At 27.3% G+C, this 21,792-nt stretch overlaps 1 protein-coding gene across 1 annotated transcript in view; it reads right to left on the bottom strand.

The window, feature by feature from the left end:
- Window positions 1–21,792, bottom strand: part of LOC148228188 (QRFP-like peptide receptor) — a 76,420-nt gene that overhangs the window by 11,931 nt on the left and 42,697 nt on the right. The window contains exon 8 of the mRNA XM_088199837.1: window positions 3,038–3,118. Within this exon, the coding sequence (XP_088055963.1) occupies window positions 3,038–3,118 (81 nt within the window). The remainder of the gene's footprint in view (window positions 1–3,037; window positions 3,119–21,792) is intronic.

Genomic DNA, 21,792 nt, shown 5'->3' with positions numbered 1-21,792 from the left:
AAAACGATTTTTTATTAAATCGATGAATCGAGGGGTGATGGGAATTTGCATAATAAAAAACATATTTAAGACAATCAAATCAATTCGATCGCGTAATACAAGGTTTATAGAGTGTGGAATTCTCTAAATTAAAAAAGAATGTTATAATTATACAAAAAACATATACGCTACTAAAACATAATACTTCTTTACACTTCTTTAATTATGTACCTAGTAGCGTATTTGTTTAAGTATAATTATGACGTTCTTTTTGAATTTAAAGAATTCGACACTCACGCGATAAACATTGTACTTTGCTATTGGATTTGATTTGATATACATACTGTGAATTTAATTTTATAACATGAAAATGGGTGTATTCAATATATCAATACCGTTAAATAAATATTTTGTAAACATCGTATTATCATAATATGATAAATCATATGGTACTGTTAGTAAAAAAATAATCTGTTGATGATGACTGGAATGGTACACACTGGTCACGCATGAATAATTCCATCGACTTTTTAAAGCATTTATAGTAAAAATATAACTAATTAAGGAAGTATATTATGTTTTAGCAAAATATATGTTTTTTGTGTAATTATAACGTTATTTTTTAATATAAAGTATTACGCAATCGGATTTGAATTGATTGCCTTATTTATATTTAGTAATCTACAAAAGATTAATATGCAAATTTCCGTTACGCCTCGATTTGTTAAAAAAAAAACATTTTTAATATTTTATTTGCGGACGTTATGATGTTGGACTAAATGGCGTGTGGAGCTTTTCTCGGTTAGTCTTTGGACCATAAGTCCGTCCCAAACAATTAAAGGATTTCATTATTTTTTAAAATCGGGATTCAGAAAAAAACATTACACTGAGACTGCATTACAAGTAGTTATAAATTATTGGTTGTAAACCAAGGATACAAACAAAATCATTGTAGCAGTTTTCTTAGATTTTAAGAGAGCTTTCGAAATAATAGACAGAATTTAAATATTAAATATATTAGAGAATATCGGTATAAATAAAATAGTTTTAAGATAGTTTAATAATTATTTAAAAAAATAAAGCAAAATGTTGAAATAAATTATGTGTATTTCAAAGAGAAAATAATATCTCATGGTGTACCACCAAATTGAGACCATTGCTGTTTATATTATATATTATTATTATAATTGCAACTTAAATATATTGCATAGGTGATTCGTGTATTTTTACAATTATTATTTGTGACTATATATAAGGACAACCAATAGTGCTCTTTTTTGCTTTGAATGGGATAAAAATATTATTGTATTTTATTCTTAGCATAGAACATCGGTAATATCTTTTTAAAGATTTAGTAAAATAATATAATTAGTTAATGAAAAATAATTACAACATTTCCTTAGCTATTGAGAGTTGATCACAAGAAAAGAAATACCGTTTAGACATTTCAATGACTTTTTAATACGCAAATTCTTGGATTTTAATTATTTTTTGTCTACCCAGACGGTCTTTGTATATAAATATTTAGATAAGGATCACTGTACATCTATTAACAACTTATTATTTAATTAGTGTATTTTCATATAATAAATATTGTTTGTCGGCACGTCAGGCACACACAAATAAAGAGCTGCACGAAACCTTTTAAGGATTAGGATTTTACCTCTCACTGATAATAAAAATAGACTTTGGGTTGTCGAGATGTTAAAGAAAGGTCGAATGAATCTTAAGGGATTAACGTACAATGCTACAAAGTAGCAATCTGAACCTATTCGCCTTGAAAGTTCTAAAATGAGATCTAAAAGTGTGCACGCAAAGTAATCTTTGCAGTGTTTTTGTCTATTTAAATTTAATGAAATAAATATGAATGATACAGATTTTATGAATAAACGTTTATTTTAAAAAGCGGGTTCATTTGTAAAGTTAATCAAATCGAAATTTTCAAATAACATGTGGAATTGCGTCTCATTCAACAAGCCACACTTCAGACAATATATATCATTTCATTATTTTTAAATGAACATAAAATGGAGTTAATTTTGAAAATACATAAATTCAGACCCATTACGAAAATCAGAACATACATCTGTATGTAAACGTATTATTGATATTTTATTCTCACATATCATATCAACTCGCTACTTAATCGATTTTGGTATCACAACTTCAGAGAATACAAAAAATAAGCAACATAAGACTAATGCACTTAAACACGAATAGACAAAAGCCATTTACTAGCATAATTGTATTTATAAAATATAGACAAAAATTATGTTGTTTGTGAACTCGTTTCATTTAAATTAAAATTTTTGCAAATTATTTTCACGTTCCTGTCAGCTCTGATTATTCAGAACACTCATAGATAAGCGAAAAAAGATTTTCACTTTTCCCAACAGTGTAACTTTGTATATATTTTAATTAATCGAACTTTAATTAATCACTTTCGCTGTAAATTAAATAGTGCGCATTTAGTGTTAAGCCACCTAAAACTAACGCACTTAAACACTCATAGATAAAAGCCACTTACAAACATAATCGTATTCATAAAATACAGATAAAAATCAGATCATAAAATTCGTTTGTAAACTCGTTTTTTAATAAAGTTTTTTGCAAATTATTTTTACGACCTTGTCAGATCCAATTATAGATGAGCAAAACAGAATCTTTCCTCTTCCCAATAGTAGAGCTTTGTATATATATAATATTTTAATTCTAAGTTCATCACTTTTGCGTAAACTAAGTACCGCGTTTAGTGTTAATGAATTTCTAAAACACTTATTATCCTTGATAATTTAATTTACTAGTAGATCTCATATTGACCGAAATTCATTGCGAGATGACGAATGTCATGATATTTTCTATAACTTATGGTGTTTTATTTTTACTTACTCAGCAGAATATTATGTTTCCTAAGAAAACATGTATACCTATTAACATAACAGTAATAAAGTCAGTCGCTCATCTTTTGTCGAATATGTGATAGCGCTTTAGTATTATGTGGCGGGTAAACATCTACATACATGCTTGGATATTAAATGTTAATTGGATATTTCCTTACCTGTAAATAACACTTTCGGTGAGGCGAATGGTAAGAGTCGTATCCGCTGGAACTGGTGGCTGCGCGAGCTGGCCAGCGGATCTGACGCGGACCACACCGAGAACAGACGAAAAGCACGTGAATTATAGCATTCAATCAGTAAATTATTATTTTAATATAAGCAAAATATATAAAACAATTTACAATACATAATAAATAAGCCAAACATTCACTGTAAATATCGCATTAACATCATTAGTTTTGTATAATATGTTCACCGATGAAAGGTCACCGATGACAATTCGCCGACCGGAAAGTTCAAAAAGTATTAAAAGACAATGTTATTATAAGCTACTAAGATTATATATTGGTTATTTGAAAAACGTGATTTTTATTTACTTTAGTAACAATTTCGTTATTCTTATTGATCTAACCATGAACTTTCTAAAAATATTTGATAATTAACATAATTTTTTTATTATCTTCACAATTTTTAATTTTAATAATAACTAATATTACTATTGTCTTTTAATATTTTTTACTTGAATGCGCATTCGAGATAATATTTTATTATTAAAAACTATCCATAAATACAAGTTCGAAATGTAATATCATAATACCTATAAAAAATTAAAAATTTAGATGAAATATAAATATATTTTCGTCAAAAATATATAATAAAGGAATAAGCTTTTTAGAACTATAAAATTTGCCTATACGAGACAAGTTTACTTAAGGCTTTTAAGTATAAAAATTGATTAAAAAAGCAGTATTTCTATATGATTTGCTTATATCTATATAATGTTTTCGCGTACATATATAGCATAATGCCCGTTGAAATAGTTATAATTTTGTTATTTAGCATTTGATCAAAGTTCCATTATCTTTTTAAGTTTGTTTAGTTTCCTAACGCCGTCTAATAAAGTCTATGGTTATCATTTAACCCAGTTTTATTACTTGAATTTGATGTAAAATATTGTTAAAAAGTATTTTTGAACCATTACATATGGTTGGTAAAAATACCTTTTATTACAAAAACATAAATTAATCAGCAACATTATTTTAAAATCATGAACAATTTGTTAGTTATAAATTACAATACCCACAAGAAAACGTTAAAATGCTCTGCAGTATCATAACAATCAATATATGTTCCTTACATAAGGAATATTTTAGCAGTATCTATGTATATATCACTGAGTTGCCGTGAAAATATATATTATAGAGGACTCTATTAAATTTTACATAATAAGTGTCATTTGAACAAAGGTGCTATATAAATAAATTCTCAATAGAAATCGTATTTTAAAAATAGCGCGATATCACCAAGAAATAAAAATAGCCACAAACTTAAAAATGCACATAAATACGTTTACGAGGTTCTCCGAAAGAAAATTTAGTTTTGTTTATGCTATATGCATTAGTAATCTTTAAAAATATTTGTATAATATTTGTCATTTCCGAAAAATATCATATATTGCCATCATTACAAACGCGTGATCTAGAAATTTTATGGAATTGTCATGCTTAAAATAAAGCCATATAAGCCACGTTTTATTAGTCTCAATGGCCATAGATAATAGCCTTATTTTTACAATACATATAATAGGGAGCGTACACAAAGAGCAGGTGGTAACTATACAGCTTAATTACATCGGCTGGTTCTCTCCCCCTCTCGTCGGGCTTGATCCTTTCTAACAACCAGGAGTAATTCTAGATAATAAAACTATATTGGATTACGCTATGAACTAACGTATTATAGAACATTTCAATTGTCAATAAATTGTTACGTTTTAGTGACGTGCTTACTAATTTTTTATAACAACTCGATTCCTATGTTCTTGATGGTAAATTTCTGGTTAAACCCGGCCCTAAAAATCTACAAAGTATTCTCTGGAACATGTACGTTGTTTGCAATCTCGCACGCTGTTTTATCTCATCTTTGTGAAACTAACTATTGAATATATCTATTTAATATAGATAGATTTTATTTAATTATTAAAACTACCAGCAAATATACCTTTTCAATAAATTTGTATTTAAATTTTGCCTGCAAACAATTTACACGTATTTCCAATCGACAGGTGTCACGGACAGGATGTAAAAGTGTTTTATTTGAACTCGGTACCTCTAGCGTAATATATTATTGATTAAACCTGTAACTGAAGTCGCTCTTTAGTTATTTAGTAATTTTACGTATTAATACTATCTATCCTTATTCAGTAAGCCTCTAGGAAATTCCTTTCATAAGCCTTATAATATAATTTATGTATAATAGTAATCTTGTGTGACGGTAAGAATGTATATTATTATTATATATTGAATATCGTACTTCTCTGAAAAGTCAACATAGACAACATAAATATAGTGTGTTTTACTGTATGTATAACCTATAGAATTTATCTGATCTCAATATTTATAAACTGCTTTATTTTAAGGTCGTTTTATTATTTATGAATAATTATTTTATATAATCCGAGTCATGAATGTAACGTGTTAATAAAGCACGGACTCAAGATCACTTTTCAGCCACATCGAAATTCAAAACAATCCGATGATAATTAATATTAAACTAAATTTGCATATTTTTATATATATATATATATATATATATATATATATATATATATATATATATATATATATATATATATATATATATATATATATATATATATATATATATATATATATATATATATATATATATATATATATAGGAGTATTTATTATGATATCTGTGACCAAAAAAAAATAAATTAAAAAGTAAATAATTTAGCCCACTTGAAAACCATTATTATAATATTTAATATTTCACTTGCTACTAGCTTTATAAGTATTATGAAAAATACAAATCTGTATTTTTTCATATTATATTGATAAAACTCGTCGGCATAACTGAGCTTTGTGAAAAGCATTTGCTTGTGTAAAATGGAGAAAATACGACGAGTATTATTGAAAACGCGTGTCAACGTATATCGTATCTTTTTGTACACGTAAGCTACAAAAGGTGCAGAAAAAATACAAATAAATGTAATAATTTTCAAATAATTAATAACTAAAAGTATATTAATTTCATCGATAAGATATTTATGTATTGTAGATAGGGAGTTTATAGATTTTTAGTGCTTTTAGAAATTAAACTAAAAATATAGTTTCTAAAATTATATTAAAAAAAATAAAATTGATAATTCTACTAACAATATAAGTAAATACTTTAAATTATATTCAAATCCTTCGAATGACAAAAATAGGATAAAAAACAGGTGAATATATTAAGTATTAGAATATTTGTATTTGAGTCTAATTATCACATACTAGCTGTCGGTTTTTCACTATCGTGAGGTACCGAAGCTAACGAATGTGCGAATACCGGACCCTCTACTTTTTGAGTTATAAATATTATTTTTGATTCGTTCTGATTTTTTCTAAATTTAGCTTTGAAATACAATGATTAAATTAGATTTTAAAACCATTGCGCAGTTGTGTGCTATACAGTATAAATGGTATGAGATCGCACGTATGTGTCCGAGAGATATGCGGTTGCTCCTAGTGAATTTTTGACGGTTACCGCGTTACTGCGTAAAATTGCCCACTATATTACCGAATAATTAGGATTTTTTAAAATTATTATTCAATATGTTTTTATCTATGGAAAATATTTTTAGCTCATTTGAAAATAGGCTAACAATTTAGCTAAATATTTATAGAAGAAAACATTTTTTATAAATAAAAGTTAGGTTTGAAACTTTGATATTTAATGATAAAAGTAAATATTATGTATCATTTAAGATTTGATTACAACTTACTTAGAAAATGATAAAACTAAATGTTGGATTACGTTTTAAAAAAGTATTGCAACTTTACTATATATTATTAAAAAATATATATAAGAAAGGTTTATATCATAAAAAATAATACTATAACAATCGCGTCCCTTTGGATACCCGTTAAAGCTTGGACGTCCACATTAGCATACTCACCTATGGCTGTTGCCATCAAGCTCTTTAACCCTTTGGATGCGTTAATCAAAAATAATATTCAATTTTTTTAAAAAAGAAATGCAAATCTATTTATTTAAAACGATATTTTATGTTTATTCACAAAAAAAGTTTTTTCTTGAAAAACATTTTTTAACTGATTTTTGCGTAAAGAGATAAAAAAATCAATTGGGCGACTTTAGTCGATTTCCGCGTTCAAAGGGGTTAATACGTTGGCATTGCACATTGATATATTTAATTCTAGCTACAAGAAGCTAGTCTGGGTCGTATCGCTTAATTTTATTATTTTATGTAATATTTTTTTGTGTATTGTTTTTATATTTGTGTATGTGTGTGTGTGTGTTGTAACAAAACAACATGGTTTTTAGAGGTTCGCAAATAATAATATTATTTGCTTTCCGAGAATCATCGCGATGAGAACTTATTGTTCGATATTTCATTTCTTTGGCACGAAATTTCAGCCATGTCAGGAATATTACTGCTGAAATATCGAACCTGGAATTCAAATAATGTATTGTTTATTATTTTGACCATCATGACACATTGAAATAACCTATGAAGTCACGATGATCTTAATTAAATTTAAATGGATAAACAAATATATAATTAACATCGTCACGAAATTTATTTTAAAAACTATTTTAAGTAATGCGCAAACTATTTTGCCAATAAATTTGATCCGAATATTCATTTTTGTTGCATTTTCACCAGTTTTCACGTGGGTGAGTCTTCAATGAAAGATATACATATCCACAATTCTTAGAAAAAATTAAAATTAAATTGTTTAAAAGCTTAGATTGAAAACGTGGGAGTTACTCATATGATCTTTTCTTAAGATGTGTAACAACAAAAATATTTAAAAACTTGCTCTTAATGTGTTTTTAATGAAGATTTATCTTTTTTAAATAAACAATTCTGTGATTTTCTCAGAAACACGAAAAGATAACCAATCGTTCCACAATAAAATATAATGTAGTATGTAAAAACAGCAATATGTACGAAAAGATTATTTGATTATTTGAAGAAAGAAATGACCATATTAAAAGGCTTACAAATATTGTCGAAAATAACAATAGAAAAAGGAATATCACTTCTAAGATAAACGGACCGAATGAAAGGTCTGAAGAGTATGAGAATAATTATATAGAAATCCAGTCAAGCTATGATTGTGCGTTATCCTCGTTTATGTAAGAACTGTAGATTAATCCTTTATGAAAAAATATACAACGTATATAAAAAGTAATGTCACGTGATAACTTTTATTAAATTAATTTTATAAAACAAATATAAACTAGGATAAAAATCTATAGATGATTTTAAAAAAAATAAACACTACATACAAATACACATTTATACTGTAAAGGCCTCACGATATATTTCAATTCCCACAAAATATTTAATCTCGACTGAAATACGGCTTTGCTACGTTTTAACGCTGCCGTACCGCAGAGAAAACTTTTCACGAAATATAATTTCGTAAACCGCGTGAATGTAACGGCACGTTTTCGTAAGAGTATATAATTTTTTATAGAAAAAGCAACTTATATAGAAAAATGTGTTGTTGTATGGTTATACTTGTTTTCAGACGACAGATATTTATTTTCGTTAAGCGATCGCAATTTCTAAAAACAATATAATAGTTTTAAGCGAAAGCAAATTTATATTTGTAAACAAGATTATTTAGTACTAGATCGATAGTTAAAAAAAAGTAGTGCAAATATTTTTTAACACACGCATAGTAAATTGTTATTTTATGGTAATGTTATTGCTGAGCGATAACATAGGTGTTTTCACTCTCATCTGACAGGATTTATTCAAGTGTAAAATTAATGTCGAGGATCATATAAACATCTAAATAACATCAACTGATTATTGAAATATAACATTTCATAAAAATATATATTTCATTGATATGACTTTTGTCTAAAATTGTATTAAATATCAGATGCGTAGTACACATATATAGTATAATGCTCTTTTTGTAAATGGGAAAATCGTTTATTCAATGTTATCGGTAATGTCATTTTATATGTTAATTTTCATGATCAAAGGCTTTGCGCATTCGTGATACGTATTTAGAGGTTGAAAAATAAATACGTGCGAATCTTGCTTGGGCAGTTTATCGGTGATAATTTCGGGTCGCTGCTTTGCAGATAATATAAAACAAACCTTTGCATATAACGATGATTGAAATACGGTAATATACAGCTTACTAGTTGATTCATTTAGAATTAAGCGCTTTTCTGGATTTATAATTAAAACACACGACCTGATAATACATTGATATGGCAATATATATACATATTTATTACTACTTTATCTTTTTGGGTCTAATTAGTAATATGCGTTTATTTGAATACGATTTATAAAAGCTAAATAATGGAATCAAAGAATGAGATTTGGGTGCAAAATATATTAGATATTATGTATACGAGACGCTTAAATAGTTTTTTATGATATTTCTGGTTTATGTTATATTTGGTCAGCATTAAAAATAAACGGAGATTACACAAAAGTAATAAAAATTTACCAAAAGTTTTATTTAATATCCATGTAAAATTGTATTTAAGTTTTGCAACCAACCTACTTATATTAATCATGTAGTTGTGGTTAAAATAGAAACAGTTTTAAAATTACGGGTTAAAGTATCAAGTGGATTTCGAAATGTAATATTGCGTTTAAATTTTATTTTGTATTAGTGCTTTGATCTTTCCTACTATCGACCTCTTGTTAATGCGTTGTTTTGAGGTATAAACATGTTATTGTCTGTCACTCTACTTTAAATAATGTCTTTTGCGGAACGACTATTTTTCACAGCTGGAAATTTGGAATTTTCAGTTTGTATATTGTTTAAACATATAAACCCAGCTACTTCACGAAATCACAGTTGACAATAATACAACTCGACACACCAATGAAAACTCTGACTTCCATGACCTGCCATTTATTTGTACTCTAGCGCCTAATAACGGCAGCTACATTACTCTATGTATGTATGTAGTAATTTATATACATTTATAAAGTAATCTGTTACCGACTTTTCCGGCGTCTATTTTAGTTGCAAAGTCACACCCCTTCTGTCTCAAAACCCGAAACATTTAAAGTTGTTACTTTTTAATATAAAATTCTCACAAACTGAATTATCCTGGCTTTGCACTTAATAAATTCTTAGTAAAAAGCTTATTATTTGGATCGTAATTTTCAATTAAAATACGCGACTGATATAAGACAAAGAAAGTCGTACCTACGGCTCGTTGTGATGCGTTTCGTTCAAGACGATAATAAATTTTGCAGACTGTGAATAACGATATAAAAGGTTGTGTTGAATCATTGTCGCCGTATTTTAGAGACAGACTAATTGTATCTAGCCGTAAATTAAGAAATTAGAATGCGAGAAGCGATGTGACAGACCGGGCGTTTTTTGTAACATAGACAGACATGTTGTTGTTAATATCATTTGTGGCAATCACAACATTTAGGGTTGCATTTTTATTTTAATACTTATATTTTATATACAATTAGAATACTAACACACCCGTTGTATTTTTAGCAGTTACAATCTAGCACATGCGTGTTTGAATGTTTACTTATAAATTTTAATGAACACATGCGCTGATTTTCGGCAGCAAGAAACGCCTGTAACTTAGGTAATATATTCGAGCGGTAAATTGTGTAAGTCCCTTAGCCTAAAGCGTGTGGATTATATAGACGAAAATTTTCTCAGTCGTTAGGAGATACTATCTACCCACCTTTTTTCTGAATACCTTTCGTGGATTACGATTCGAGCACTTTTCCACGTCACTCTGTGCATGATTTATGGCGATATCCAAACGGCATTTCTATAATATTTATTGTTTTTTTATTCATTGTTTTATATCAATTGTTAATGCTAAGAGAGACTTGGGGATAGTATGAGCTACACAAAATAAAATAATATATGTAAACTAAAAACGATTAAGGATATGCAAATTACCGTTACTAGAAATAAATGCTAGTCAAAAGATATACTAGATACAGCGAAGTTACGATATCTAATAACTAACGCTAAGAAAGAGCTTTTAAAACAATGCTCAATACAAAATAAGTTGTTGCAATAATTTATTAGAGCAGGGTGAGACAAACTGTGGCAAAGGTTGGATTCCATTCAACTAAGAATATCGTGTTCTACTGCCAATAAAACAAACTATTTATTTCTCTAAGATAATTTACGAAACTAAAATAAGCAATCAATCAAAAGATAATTATGTGTTGCCAATATAATGGGTATTGTATTTGACTACATAAAAGATTATACATTTCTATTGAATTTTTTTGCCACTTGAGGGTTCTTATGCCATCCACCATATAATCCGGACTTGCACCTTTAAAATATCATTTGTGAAGAGCTTTGGAAAATTATCTTGATAGTGTATATTAGGTAGATTTTTAACCATATTCAAACCACTTGAATTAGTAGTTTGGTAAAACTCTTCAAGAGAGAAAACTTTTTCCGTAAAAATCCAGCTCTTTCAACTATCAGCATCACATAGAGCATAACAGTCGAAATATAGAAAAGTAAATTTCATTGGCAATTAAATTAACACATTAAAAAAATAAGTATATATAATGTGAATATATAATTTAATATACATATATTAAAATGTTTTAATTATTAGGTTATATGTAGCTAAAATTAATAAGATGTAAAATATTATAAATAGCATAGTAATAATGATGAGGTGTGCCAAAAGGCCTTTGACTTTCGAATTTTGAAAGTGCTCACGTTCTAAATTTAGATCGTGACCCTAAGGCTAATAAAGCATGCCCTAGATTGGTGTGACTTTATGTACCTTATGTAAAACCATAAAATTGTTCAATGACTATTGGAAAAAATATAAATACAAATATTTTCTTTAACTCATTTGAATGTATTATCGAAAAAGGATTACCATAAAACTAGTTTTACCAATATTGAAAGAAGACAAAGTAATGTTTAGAAACTTATATTGAACTCCTATAAATATCGCATAACCATTCTAGTTTGCCCCAGGCCAAAAAATTCACGCCAAAAGGCCCTGGACGCAGTCATAATATGTAAATATTTCAAACCACGCGCTTGTACGTGCTTTACGTTCTTTTAGAAACAGAAAAAATCAATAAATCACCCCTTAAGCTTTGAAGGGTCACGTATTTAAGGTTCGTTGGGTTCAAAGTAACATTAACAACAAATTGCTAGACTGCCTTTGCAATTTCGTTAAAATAAAATTCGTTGAAGTGTCACGAAAGGTTTATATTAATAAATTGAAAACTCTCGTTAAAGTCGAAATCACAAATGGAGGATAATTTAACGTTAACTACTGGTACTTGCATCATCCGACTATGTGTAAAGTTTACTGGAAATGGTTGACCCTTGGTCACATTTGAGGTTTATCGGTGATAAAAGTAATGTATTCCGAAAATCGTACGATTAAACGGATCTCTTATTTATGATGATCCTTTTGATCTTCAGGAAAGAAATTCTGTATTTTTTTTACTTCAATGCTATCTAATCCATACTCTAATAATTTACGTGGGTTAGATCAGAAGTTAGATAAAAATGGCAATAAAGAGTTATGTCATAAGTTTTACGAAAACATTTTTGTAGATAAAATAGATTAAAAGTTTTTTGGAAAATTTATGTTATATTATAAACCGTTTTTACGCCTAATGGATATATAATACGTAATATATTTATGTATGTAAATACGTTAAACATTCATTATTTATTTTATAATGGTCAATGTTTACAAAACTTTTTGGTTCGTGACCTACTTTTGAAAACAACCTTGTTGTGCTTTAACTGTATTTTATACTGATTTTACATTAATATTACGCGAGAAAAAGTCTAAATATCAATAAAAATTAAGTAAATACTTTAAAAATATTATATTACACATTTAAGATTAGTATTTTATTATTCAGACGTAAGTTTTGCATAGCATGCTATACAGCAATAAGCTAATAAAAATAATATTTATTTATATTACTAAAAAATACTAATACACTTTTGATAACACGCATTGTTGGGATTATTTTTTAATCGAAGTATATTATCAAAATATTATTATACTTTGATAAATTACATTTATATAATTTCAAATTTGATTCGATAAATATATTTTACAAAGTTTAACTCCCCCGGGTATGATTAGAAACAGTCGTTTCCTTGATCAGATTTACAATATTATTATCCCTAGGAAATTTTACAGATTAATGTTAAATTTCTTGGTTTAGAATACAATTTTTCAATGAATGAATGCTGAATAATAAAATAATAATTTTTACAGGACATTACACATTTTATAAATTGATCTCTAACGCTGTATTTACTGCTGCGTCAAATAAGTATTATTACATTTTGCCATGATTTTTTGAGGGATTAATAATAATGATAAAATTATGAAAACTGTTTAATTTATTATAGCTAATATCTTTACAAATACATTTTACACATTGCCTATTGAAAAAAACACACTTCCTAGCTTTTCATTATATTATTGTCACATAAAGAACCGTGCAAATTAATTCCATTATCGAGTAATTAACAAAGCAGATGTTTTTGTTTTTGTGTGTATTTTACCTTAATTTAATTGATTAGAAAGTAGAAAGAAAAACCCTATCTTGATATTTAGCCTACATTAAATAAATCAGGTTTATCACTGTGAGGGCAAATTAAATCTCTTTACATGTAAATTCGTTTTGTTTGTGCCTCGTTTACATTTGAAAATAAATCACAGCATGTAATATTAAAATCGCGTGTGTGTAGGTTCTTCGTTAGATTTAAAAAAAATTAAAAGCGGAAAGCAACGATAAAGGTTATTATTTATATCATTGTAAATTATGTACATGGGTCATTTTGAAAATTCTCGGGATTTTGTATAAAAGTTGGTAATATATCAAATGTTTTTACTGCGTTGTATCAGTACACTTTAATAACAGCTGTCAAATTTGAGTCCATTAAATAACTAGTTTGATTAAATTTATAAAACAAATATTTTATAAATTTTATACCATGACCTAAATGTGTTAATAAAATACGACTAATGGGAAAACAGAATAATCTCAATATATTACAAGTATATGCTCCTACAGCTGATAAAAACAACGAGGAAAGTGAAAAAATCTAGCAAGAAAGCAAAGAATTATTTAAATATACTAAAAAATAAGACGTTAATATGATTATAGGTGATTTCAATGCAAAATTCGGAAGTAAAGAAACGCAGGAAATAACAGAACGCTTCGGACTAGGTGATCGCAATAAAAGAGGAGAGCGGCTAATTCAATTCTGCCAAGAGGAAGATTTAGTAATCTCCAATTCCTTATTCGAATTACCAAGAAAAAGGCTATAAACATGGACGACACTAACCAAATTGATTTTATATGAAATAATAATAGATTTAAAATTAGTTTTTAAATGACAAAAAAAATACAACTTGAATTAAATTGAAATCGCAATATTTTTTTAACAACATGGCAATGATCAACAAATAGGGGAAGAAAAAGAAAAAATTCTAAATGGAAAAATATGAGCTCGACAATGATTTAAAACATAAATCAGATTATATACAATAATATTTATCGTTTAATAAAAAACAATTAAAAAATCGTAGAAGATTAGATAAATTAAAAAAGATACAAGAGATAAAATATTATTTAGTTTTCGTGAAAAAAAATGAATGAAGAAAATATATAAAATCATTATTTGCGGACCATATAGAAGCCATAATAAATAAAAACGATCTTGTTCTGAAAATCTAAGCGAGGAGAACTTAAACATCTTTACGAAATTCATCAATAAAATATACTCTTCTGGAAAAATACCACGCGAATGGTTGCGTCGATATTTATTTTTTTAGCAAAAAATAACAATTCGAACGTTTGTAGCGACTTAGTGAGTCACTCGCTGAAAAGGCCTAGGCACACGAGAAGCGCTCTTCTGCATGAAAATGCTACTTTAGAGATGTTACAAAGTTTGTAAAGCTGTTTTGCATTAACATTTACATTATAGACTTTGAGAAAGTATTTGATTGCGTTAAACATGGGCATCTTAAAGAGTTCTATCGGACTAGATGACAAAAATAAATAAATAAGTAATAAGCATCGAAGGAGATCAAACAGAAAATATTATTATACAAAGAGGAGTCCGTCAGGGATGTGTTCTTTCTTCTACTCTTTTCAGCTTATACTCGGAAACCATATTCAAAAAAATTGGCGGAGAAACAATTAACAATATATTATTTATATTTATACAAAAATATTTTCAAGCAGTTCTTTTATTTTTGATTATGTATTAAAATTGTTTATATATTTTCTATTGATTCTAAATATATATGTACATATATATTAAAATTTGTGTTTGATTATACTATTTTTAAATTATTGCTGTGGATTTTTCAACGTGTATGATTATTAACAAAGCATTAAATTATTGTAATCGTTAATTGTAATATATTATTTATTAAAGCTCCATTGCTATATATATTATATTATAATATTATTAAAATTGAACACACTTTTTGTGTATTGTATAATTGTTTTTGTAATACAAACATAAACACTAATATCAACTAAAGTATTAAGGCTTTGAGCTTTAAATTAATGTAACTTTTTACATAAAAAATGTATAAGGTCAGGTTTATATTAATTAACGTGAAATTAATGAAAATTCGTGCTAAATATTTTATTCGATAAATAATTAAAATTGATCCTAATTAAAAATACGTTAAATAAGGTGTGTATTTTAAAGAGATCTTTATTAAAATTAAATTTGAGCTAAGTTTTTGTAGCATTGATAATTTTTTTGAAGTGTTGCATTATTGCACAAATTTTTACGTCGGAAACATTTAACATTTAAACATGACTTCTAATGTTTATTAAAAAAAATAATACAAAAAAATATTGAGGGTCTCAGACTAAATTTCAAGAATGGTTGATTAAATATAATAAAAAAACCCTTTTTATTTTATGTTTCACTTTTACGTGCTTATCGAAATCTTTCAGTCGAGCTTGCTCATGCAAAATGTGAGCACTTTTTAGTTATTTTTCAATCTCAAAAAAATATGTTTCATATATTAGTTTATATCATGTAAATAAAAAAACAATTTGCAGCTCTTGTGCATATATACATATGAAAGTTTACAATATTCTTTATATTGAATTGATAATTATCTAGAATTAGTCATTTGGAATTTTATGAAAATGTTATCAAAATTTAAAAATATATTTTTTAAACTTTCGATAAAACTTTTTAAATGCTCAACAATATATTTATGACAGAAAATTGTATACCCTCTGTTACATAAATAATAAAATAAAATCATTTTAAGAATCAGATTTGCGAGATAACATTCAGATTTGCATTTGATTAATGTACGATAGAAATACTTTCTTGGCGCTGTTTAAATGTAAGCTTCCTGATATATTAAACACGAACACAATAGATTATGAGAAGGGTTTTCTTTATTTTCAACTCAGCACAACTGCTCGAGTGGAAAGTGTAAGAATTATTATTCCCCACAGTTACAGCCTTAAACTTGTTCGTTTCTCGGGGGTACGAATTTTCCACTCGGTACTTTAAATCCTGTTTTTAGTGTTTTACGGCCAATTCTTCAGGAAAGAGATGAAACCAGCGGAAATTAATCCCATTTAAACCGATATTTATAACGTCGAACTTATTCACAGTGAATTATATATTATTGCACGTATTGGTTTTTAAATGGTTTCTGATCGATATTTCTTTTACTAAAAATCTCATTGATGATCAAAAACGGATAGCACTGAATTATTAAAAAAGTCATTGAGTAAGCTGTCTGAATTGTGTAAAAATCACCGTGTCAAAGTAACATAAAAATGCGTTTAAGTGAAATTTTAACTTATAAAATATTGATATTAAAATATATGTGTCAAGAAATATTACAAAATATGCGAGAATATATTAGATTTATAAATGATATATTGTTTTATATTCAATATTTCATGCAATTTAGACGATTTAGCTTTGATTCAGGCGATTGATTGCATAATCATTCTATGATAACATTTCCGGGGTCTATTGACATTTCTTAAATCTGATGGATTGCACCATTATGGCGCCATCTTGTGCGAACCTCATACATATAAATATGAAATATATAAGGTAATCTTTTTTCTCCAAGACTTACCTCAAATAAACCAGAAACGTGTATTCAGACTTTCGGGTTTATAAGAATTTATGATAAAAGTGTCGTTATTAGATATTTATGAATGTACAACATTATCTACTGTGAGGGTAAATTAAATTTGAGCAGTATCATCTTTTGTAGCTTATCCTAAATATAACGTTAGTATGTCGAAATATAAATATTTTGATAATAAATTGATTTTCTGTACAACGTTTGGAAAGAGAAAAATACTTGAATTAATAAAAGAGTGAAACGTTCAATAATACAGGGCAACGGTATATAATCTCAGATTTATGCGGTTAAATTTTTGGCCGCAAATTTAATCTCGTCGTTACTTAAGCTTAATTAAATTTTTAACGTTTGGTTAAATTAGTACGGGAATAGCAAGAGTAATGCCTTCAAAGTGAAATAAAAAATGTTTGAGTTATATTATGAAGTGCGTATGTGATTTAGATATCAATTCGTGTTATTTACGGCCTTAAAAATACGAGCAGAAATGAAATTTAGTTAATTTAAGTAAATATTTACATATTCAATATAATAAATTGTTCTTAATTATCGTACTACGCTATTTTGTCATTAATATTATTCAAACGCGCAGTTAATAAATCTTATGGAATTGTAATTCCCAAGATTAGGATTTTTTTATTTTTCATTAGCGTAAAAGGACCGTAAGTCATACACGGACTGCAAAAATTTGAGCAATTGCTTTCAACTTTCAATCCTCTCCAAGAATAGATGCAAACATAGATTTAAAAACTACAACTAATTGGTTTGGCTGATCTGTAGCTTAAATTTATAAAAAAGCTTTCTCACGACCTTCAACAGGTTGTAGAGATTTGTCAAATCAAAAGTTATTCTCAGGTTGTATCATGAAATACTGTACTGTAGTACTTGTGACCTCTATCGTTTCTTAGCTATAATAATGACATCGTACATTTTAAGCTACATAACACAATACTAAACATATGCAGACTTAAGTCATACTGTTCATTAAAAATAAATATATTAGAATATAAAATCTGATTTGGAAACTCTTGAGTTAAAACAAATTAATTATAAATAAAACTAATACTTATTTTTTAATATTTAATTACTAAGTAGATTTAATTTGAAATATAAATATATGTATAACTAGACAATAGATATTAGTCTGATATTTAATTAAAGTCTCATTTATTAAGTAATATTGTACTCCATGATACGCCATTTCAACAAAACGCGATATAAGATCCCTTGGGATAAGAGATCGTCACATACTTTCAAAAGCGAAAACAAATATTGTTTATCCAGAGTCTTAAGACCCGTGAACCATAAACATTTAGCATTTTCGTCAACATTTATATAGCCGTTTTTCCCTTCTAATTTGTTTTAAATGCGCGGTTAACAAATATACCATTTTCATTCTCAAGACAAAAACTTTGCCTTTCAATAATTTGTATATAATTTTAATTGTGAAAAATAAACCTGTTTACTATTAGTCAAAAGATTTCGAAGGTTACGTATAGAGTTTGCAAAAAATAAGATCTCTGCTTTTCACTACTACCGACAATTACATCAACTTTATTTTAAAACCCTAAGATATTACAAGTAACTTCTGTCGGGTTCATCAATTAAACCCACTTCTTTATTAACAATTGGAGAGATTAAGTTATACTATTAATTATAAAAAGATCAGTTTTTTAATCGACTTTTAATAAAGTATTTTAACGTTAAAAAAAACGGGACACTGTGAGAAATCTCTTAACAGATTTAGTCACAAGGTACGCGCCATAAATAAAAAAATATTAATACATCCAACGCCTTGAAAAGATATAAGTTGTGCATTCAAGTTGATCCCCAAAACGATTGTTTATGATCTGCTTTAGCAGCCATCGGTAATTCGTATTCAATAAACATCTGTAATTAATCGCTCTACTGAAAAAGGGGACGACCAAAAAATCTATCATGGCAATAAGAAGAACTTCCCTTCAGACACTTCGTCTGAGAGCTTTCACCAATCACTTCACCTTAGACAGTCTATTTGAAGATTTCCTTTCAGAGGAGATTTTACATAAATACTTTAATCAATACATGTACACTTTGAATTTATTAAGTGAGCTATTTTTAATCTAAATTGTAAACATTGATTTTTTATATGTTCTTATTAGTTGTGTAAATTAGATTGTAATATTTCAATATACGCCCTTTGAACAGATTTTATTAATATAAACAAATATGTTATTATAATTGTGTAGGTTTATAAAAATATTTTATTATGTATAGTAAAAAATAGATGTAGCAAAAACACGATTTTTTATAATGATCTATTTACTTATGTCTTTAGTCACGCACGATCCAAGATAACTAAAAAAGTAAACCCCATATATCTAACTATCGTGATTTATAGGGACTGTTAACCGTATCTACCCCTAAAATTATAGGAGGTAGAAAATTAATTAAAAGCGGGTTTCTATACCTATTATAAGGATCTCTAATAATATATACATGTAACCAAAAGTATATATTTAGATATGCATTGGTATAAAGATTAATTGTTTAATGCCTAGGTAAAAACTTAAGGTGTAATAAAGATACAACTTTATCATAGTTATTGCGACCAATGAACCTTATCGGTTTTTGAATTACAATATATTCTTAGTTCTTTATTAATATAAATTATTTTTAACGTTAGTAAATAAATTGTATTAGCTTAACCTTTCAACTATGGTAAGTTGTCAACTAGGTTTGTGTTTGACTTCTCAATTGGTCCGATGTAAATATTTATAATAAACTGAATTAATAGTATAAATTTAGCTTTGTCCGATCGTGGTTTGCATTACTTGGAAATTTATGAATCGGCAAACAATATTTTGTTGAACATTCGTATGTAAATATTTACGCTCAATTAGTCGACGATGGACAAAAAGCATTCAAACAAAGATGAAATTTTACAAATTGCTTTAGCGATAAACTTAGCATCCGCTTATATATTTTATTTAATATTAGCAATAAAGGCCAGGAGTAGTATTTTTCAAAGCACGAAAGAACAACATTTTCATTAATAAATTGCGATCTATAGTATGTACTATGTTTGTGAAACAATTACCAAAAATAAATAATTTACAAATGTACATAAAAGTATATATTACATAAATGAATAAAACAAGTGTAATTTTCGCAAAAAGTTTACATCAAAAGCCTCCAGAGTTTATTTTATTTGTTCTGCTACTCTAACAACAAATTGTAAATAAATGTTGCTTATACAACAAACAATGGGTGCGACAGAGAAATCAGATATTATTGTATATAATAATGTAGTATATTGAAAATCTCTCATTTTAATAGGTTAGCTTTAAGACTAGAATAGCGTTTAAAGTATATATACATATATACTGTTTATATATAAGTACAATATTTTTTTGCTACATTATCATTTAAGTTAATTCACATAGTACTTAAATACTTTGAATTTAATTTATGTTTTTTTTATATATTTTAATCGTTGATTTCGCGAGCTCATCATCGTCTCTTTGAGGATTTATCTGGACCTCAGATTTATTATTATTGCAATAAAATATATATCAGCGTATCAATGGCTCACGAAGTCACACTTCTTGGTCCCAAAACCGTGAAAAATGTAATCGAAAAAATATATTTATATATATTTTTACTTTTGTTATATAAATCTAATATATATTACATTTAAAAATACAAATTACAAAGGCAAATATTGTATCATTCTTTTGTCGGTAATTGGATGCAGAATAGTTATACAGACCCATCATACCCTTGAAAAAGGTTGGCTCTTTTTTAACCGTACTTATCTCGCATCATTTGTACCACCATTTCGCAAACTTGTTTAACGCAATTCGTATGATGTACAAAAACCAAGACGACCCTTTTGTGTCACTACAAAAGAAGACGGGGTACTCTAAGAGAGAGCCATCAATCTAACTAGTGCTTCAAGACAGAGAAAAGACACATTTTATCAATAAAAAAATATAATAATTTAATATAATTACTTGCAAAAGCTCAAAAGGATTATTATTGTTTCTTTAAAAAGCTGAGAGCTTTAAACGACTTAAAAATGTAGGAATGCTAATGAGCTTATGGTTTGGATATTTTACATACATATATTTAGGCATGTACAAACGAGCTTTGAATGATATATTAATTTAAGCAAAGCCCGATGTGTGTCTGTAACAAAGCGTAACCATCAGATTTGGTCCAATTCAAATCGTAAATTGCGAGTTTATCTCTTAGACCACATTATTAATTTATATCCTCATTTCGAATCAGCTTTATTGATTTTCACTGATAAGCGTTCTAAAATTGGTTTACTGAAGTCGTCATAATAAAAAATATTTAGACTCTAAGAGCTTTGTACATATTGTATTTATACATATAAAAGATAATTAATTATGTTCCAATCGACGTTGTGTTAATTAAAGTAATATTATATTTATATATTTTTAATATTACCCCAAGCGCAAGATTTTCATCCCGATTATATTTTTCATATAAACTAATGTTTCATTAAAAAATAAACTAGATGGATATTTTGTTAATATACAGGACTGATGGTGAAATATAATTCAGAGACTTTTTTTCTTCT

Source organism: Plectrocnemia conspersa, unplaced genomic scaffold (genome assembly GCF_051122295.1).
Source record: "Plectrocnemia conspersa isolate PC_06_02 unplaced genomic scaffold, ASM5112229v1 ptg000012l, whole genome shotgun sequence".
NCBI classification, from domain to species: domain Eukaryota; kingdom Metazoa; phylum Arthropoda; class Insecta; order Trichoptera; family Polycentropodidae; genus Plectrocnemia; species Plectrocnemia conspersa.
Note: the sequence above shows the minus strand (reverse complement) of the source record. Positions and strands in the feature narration are given on the sequence as shown.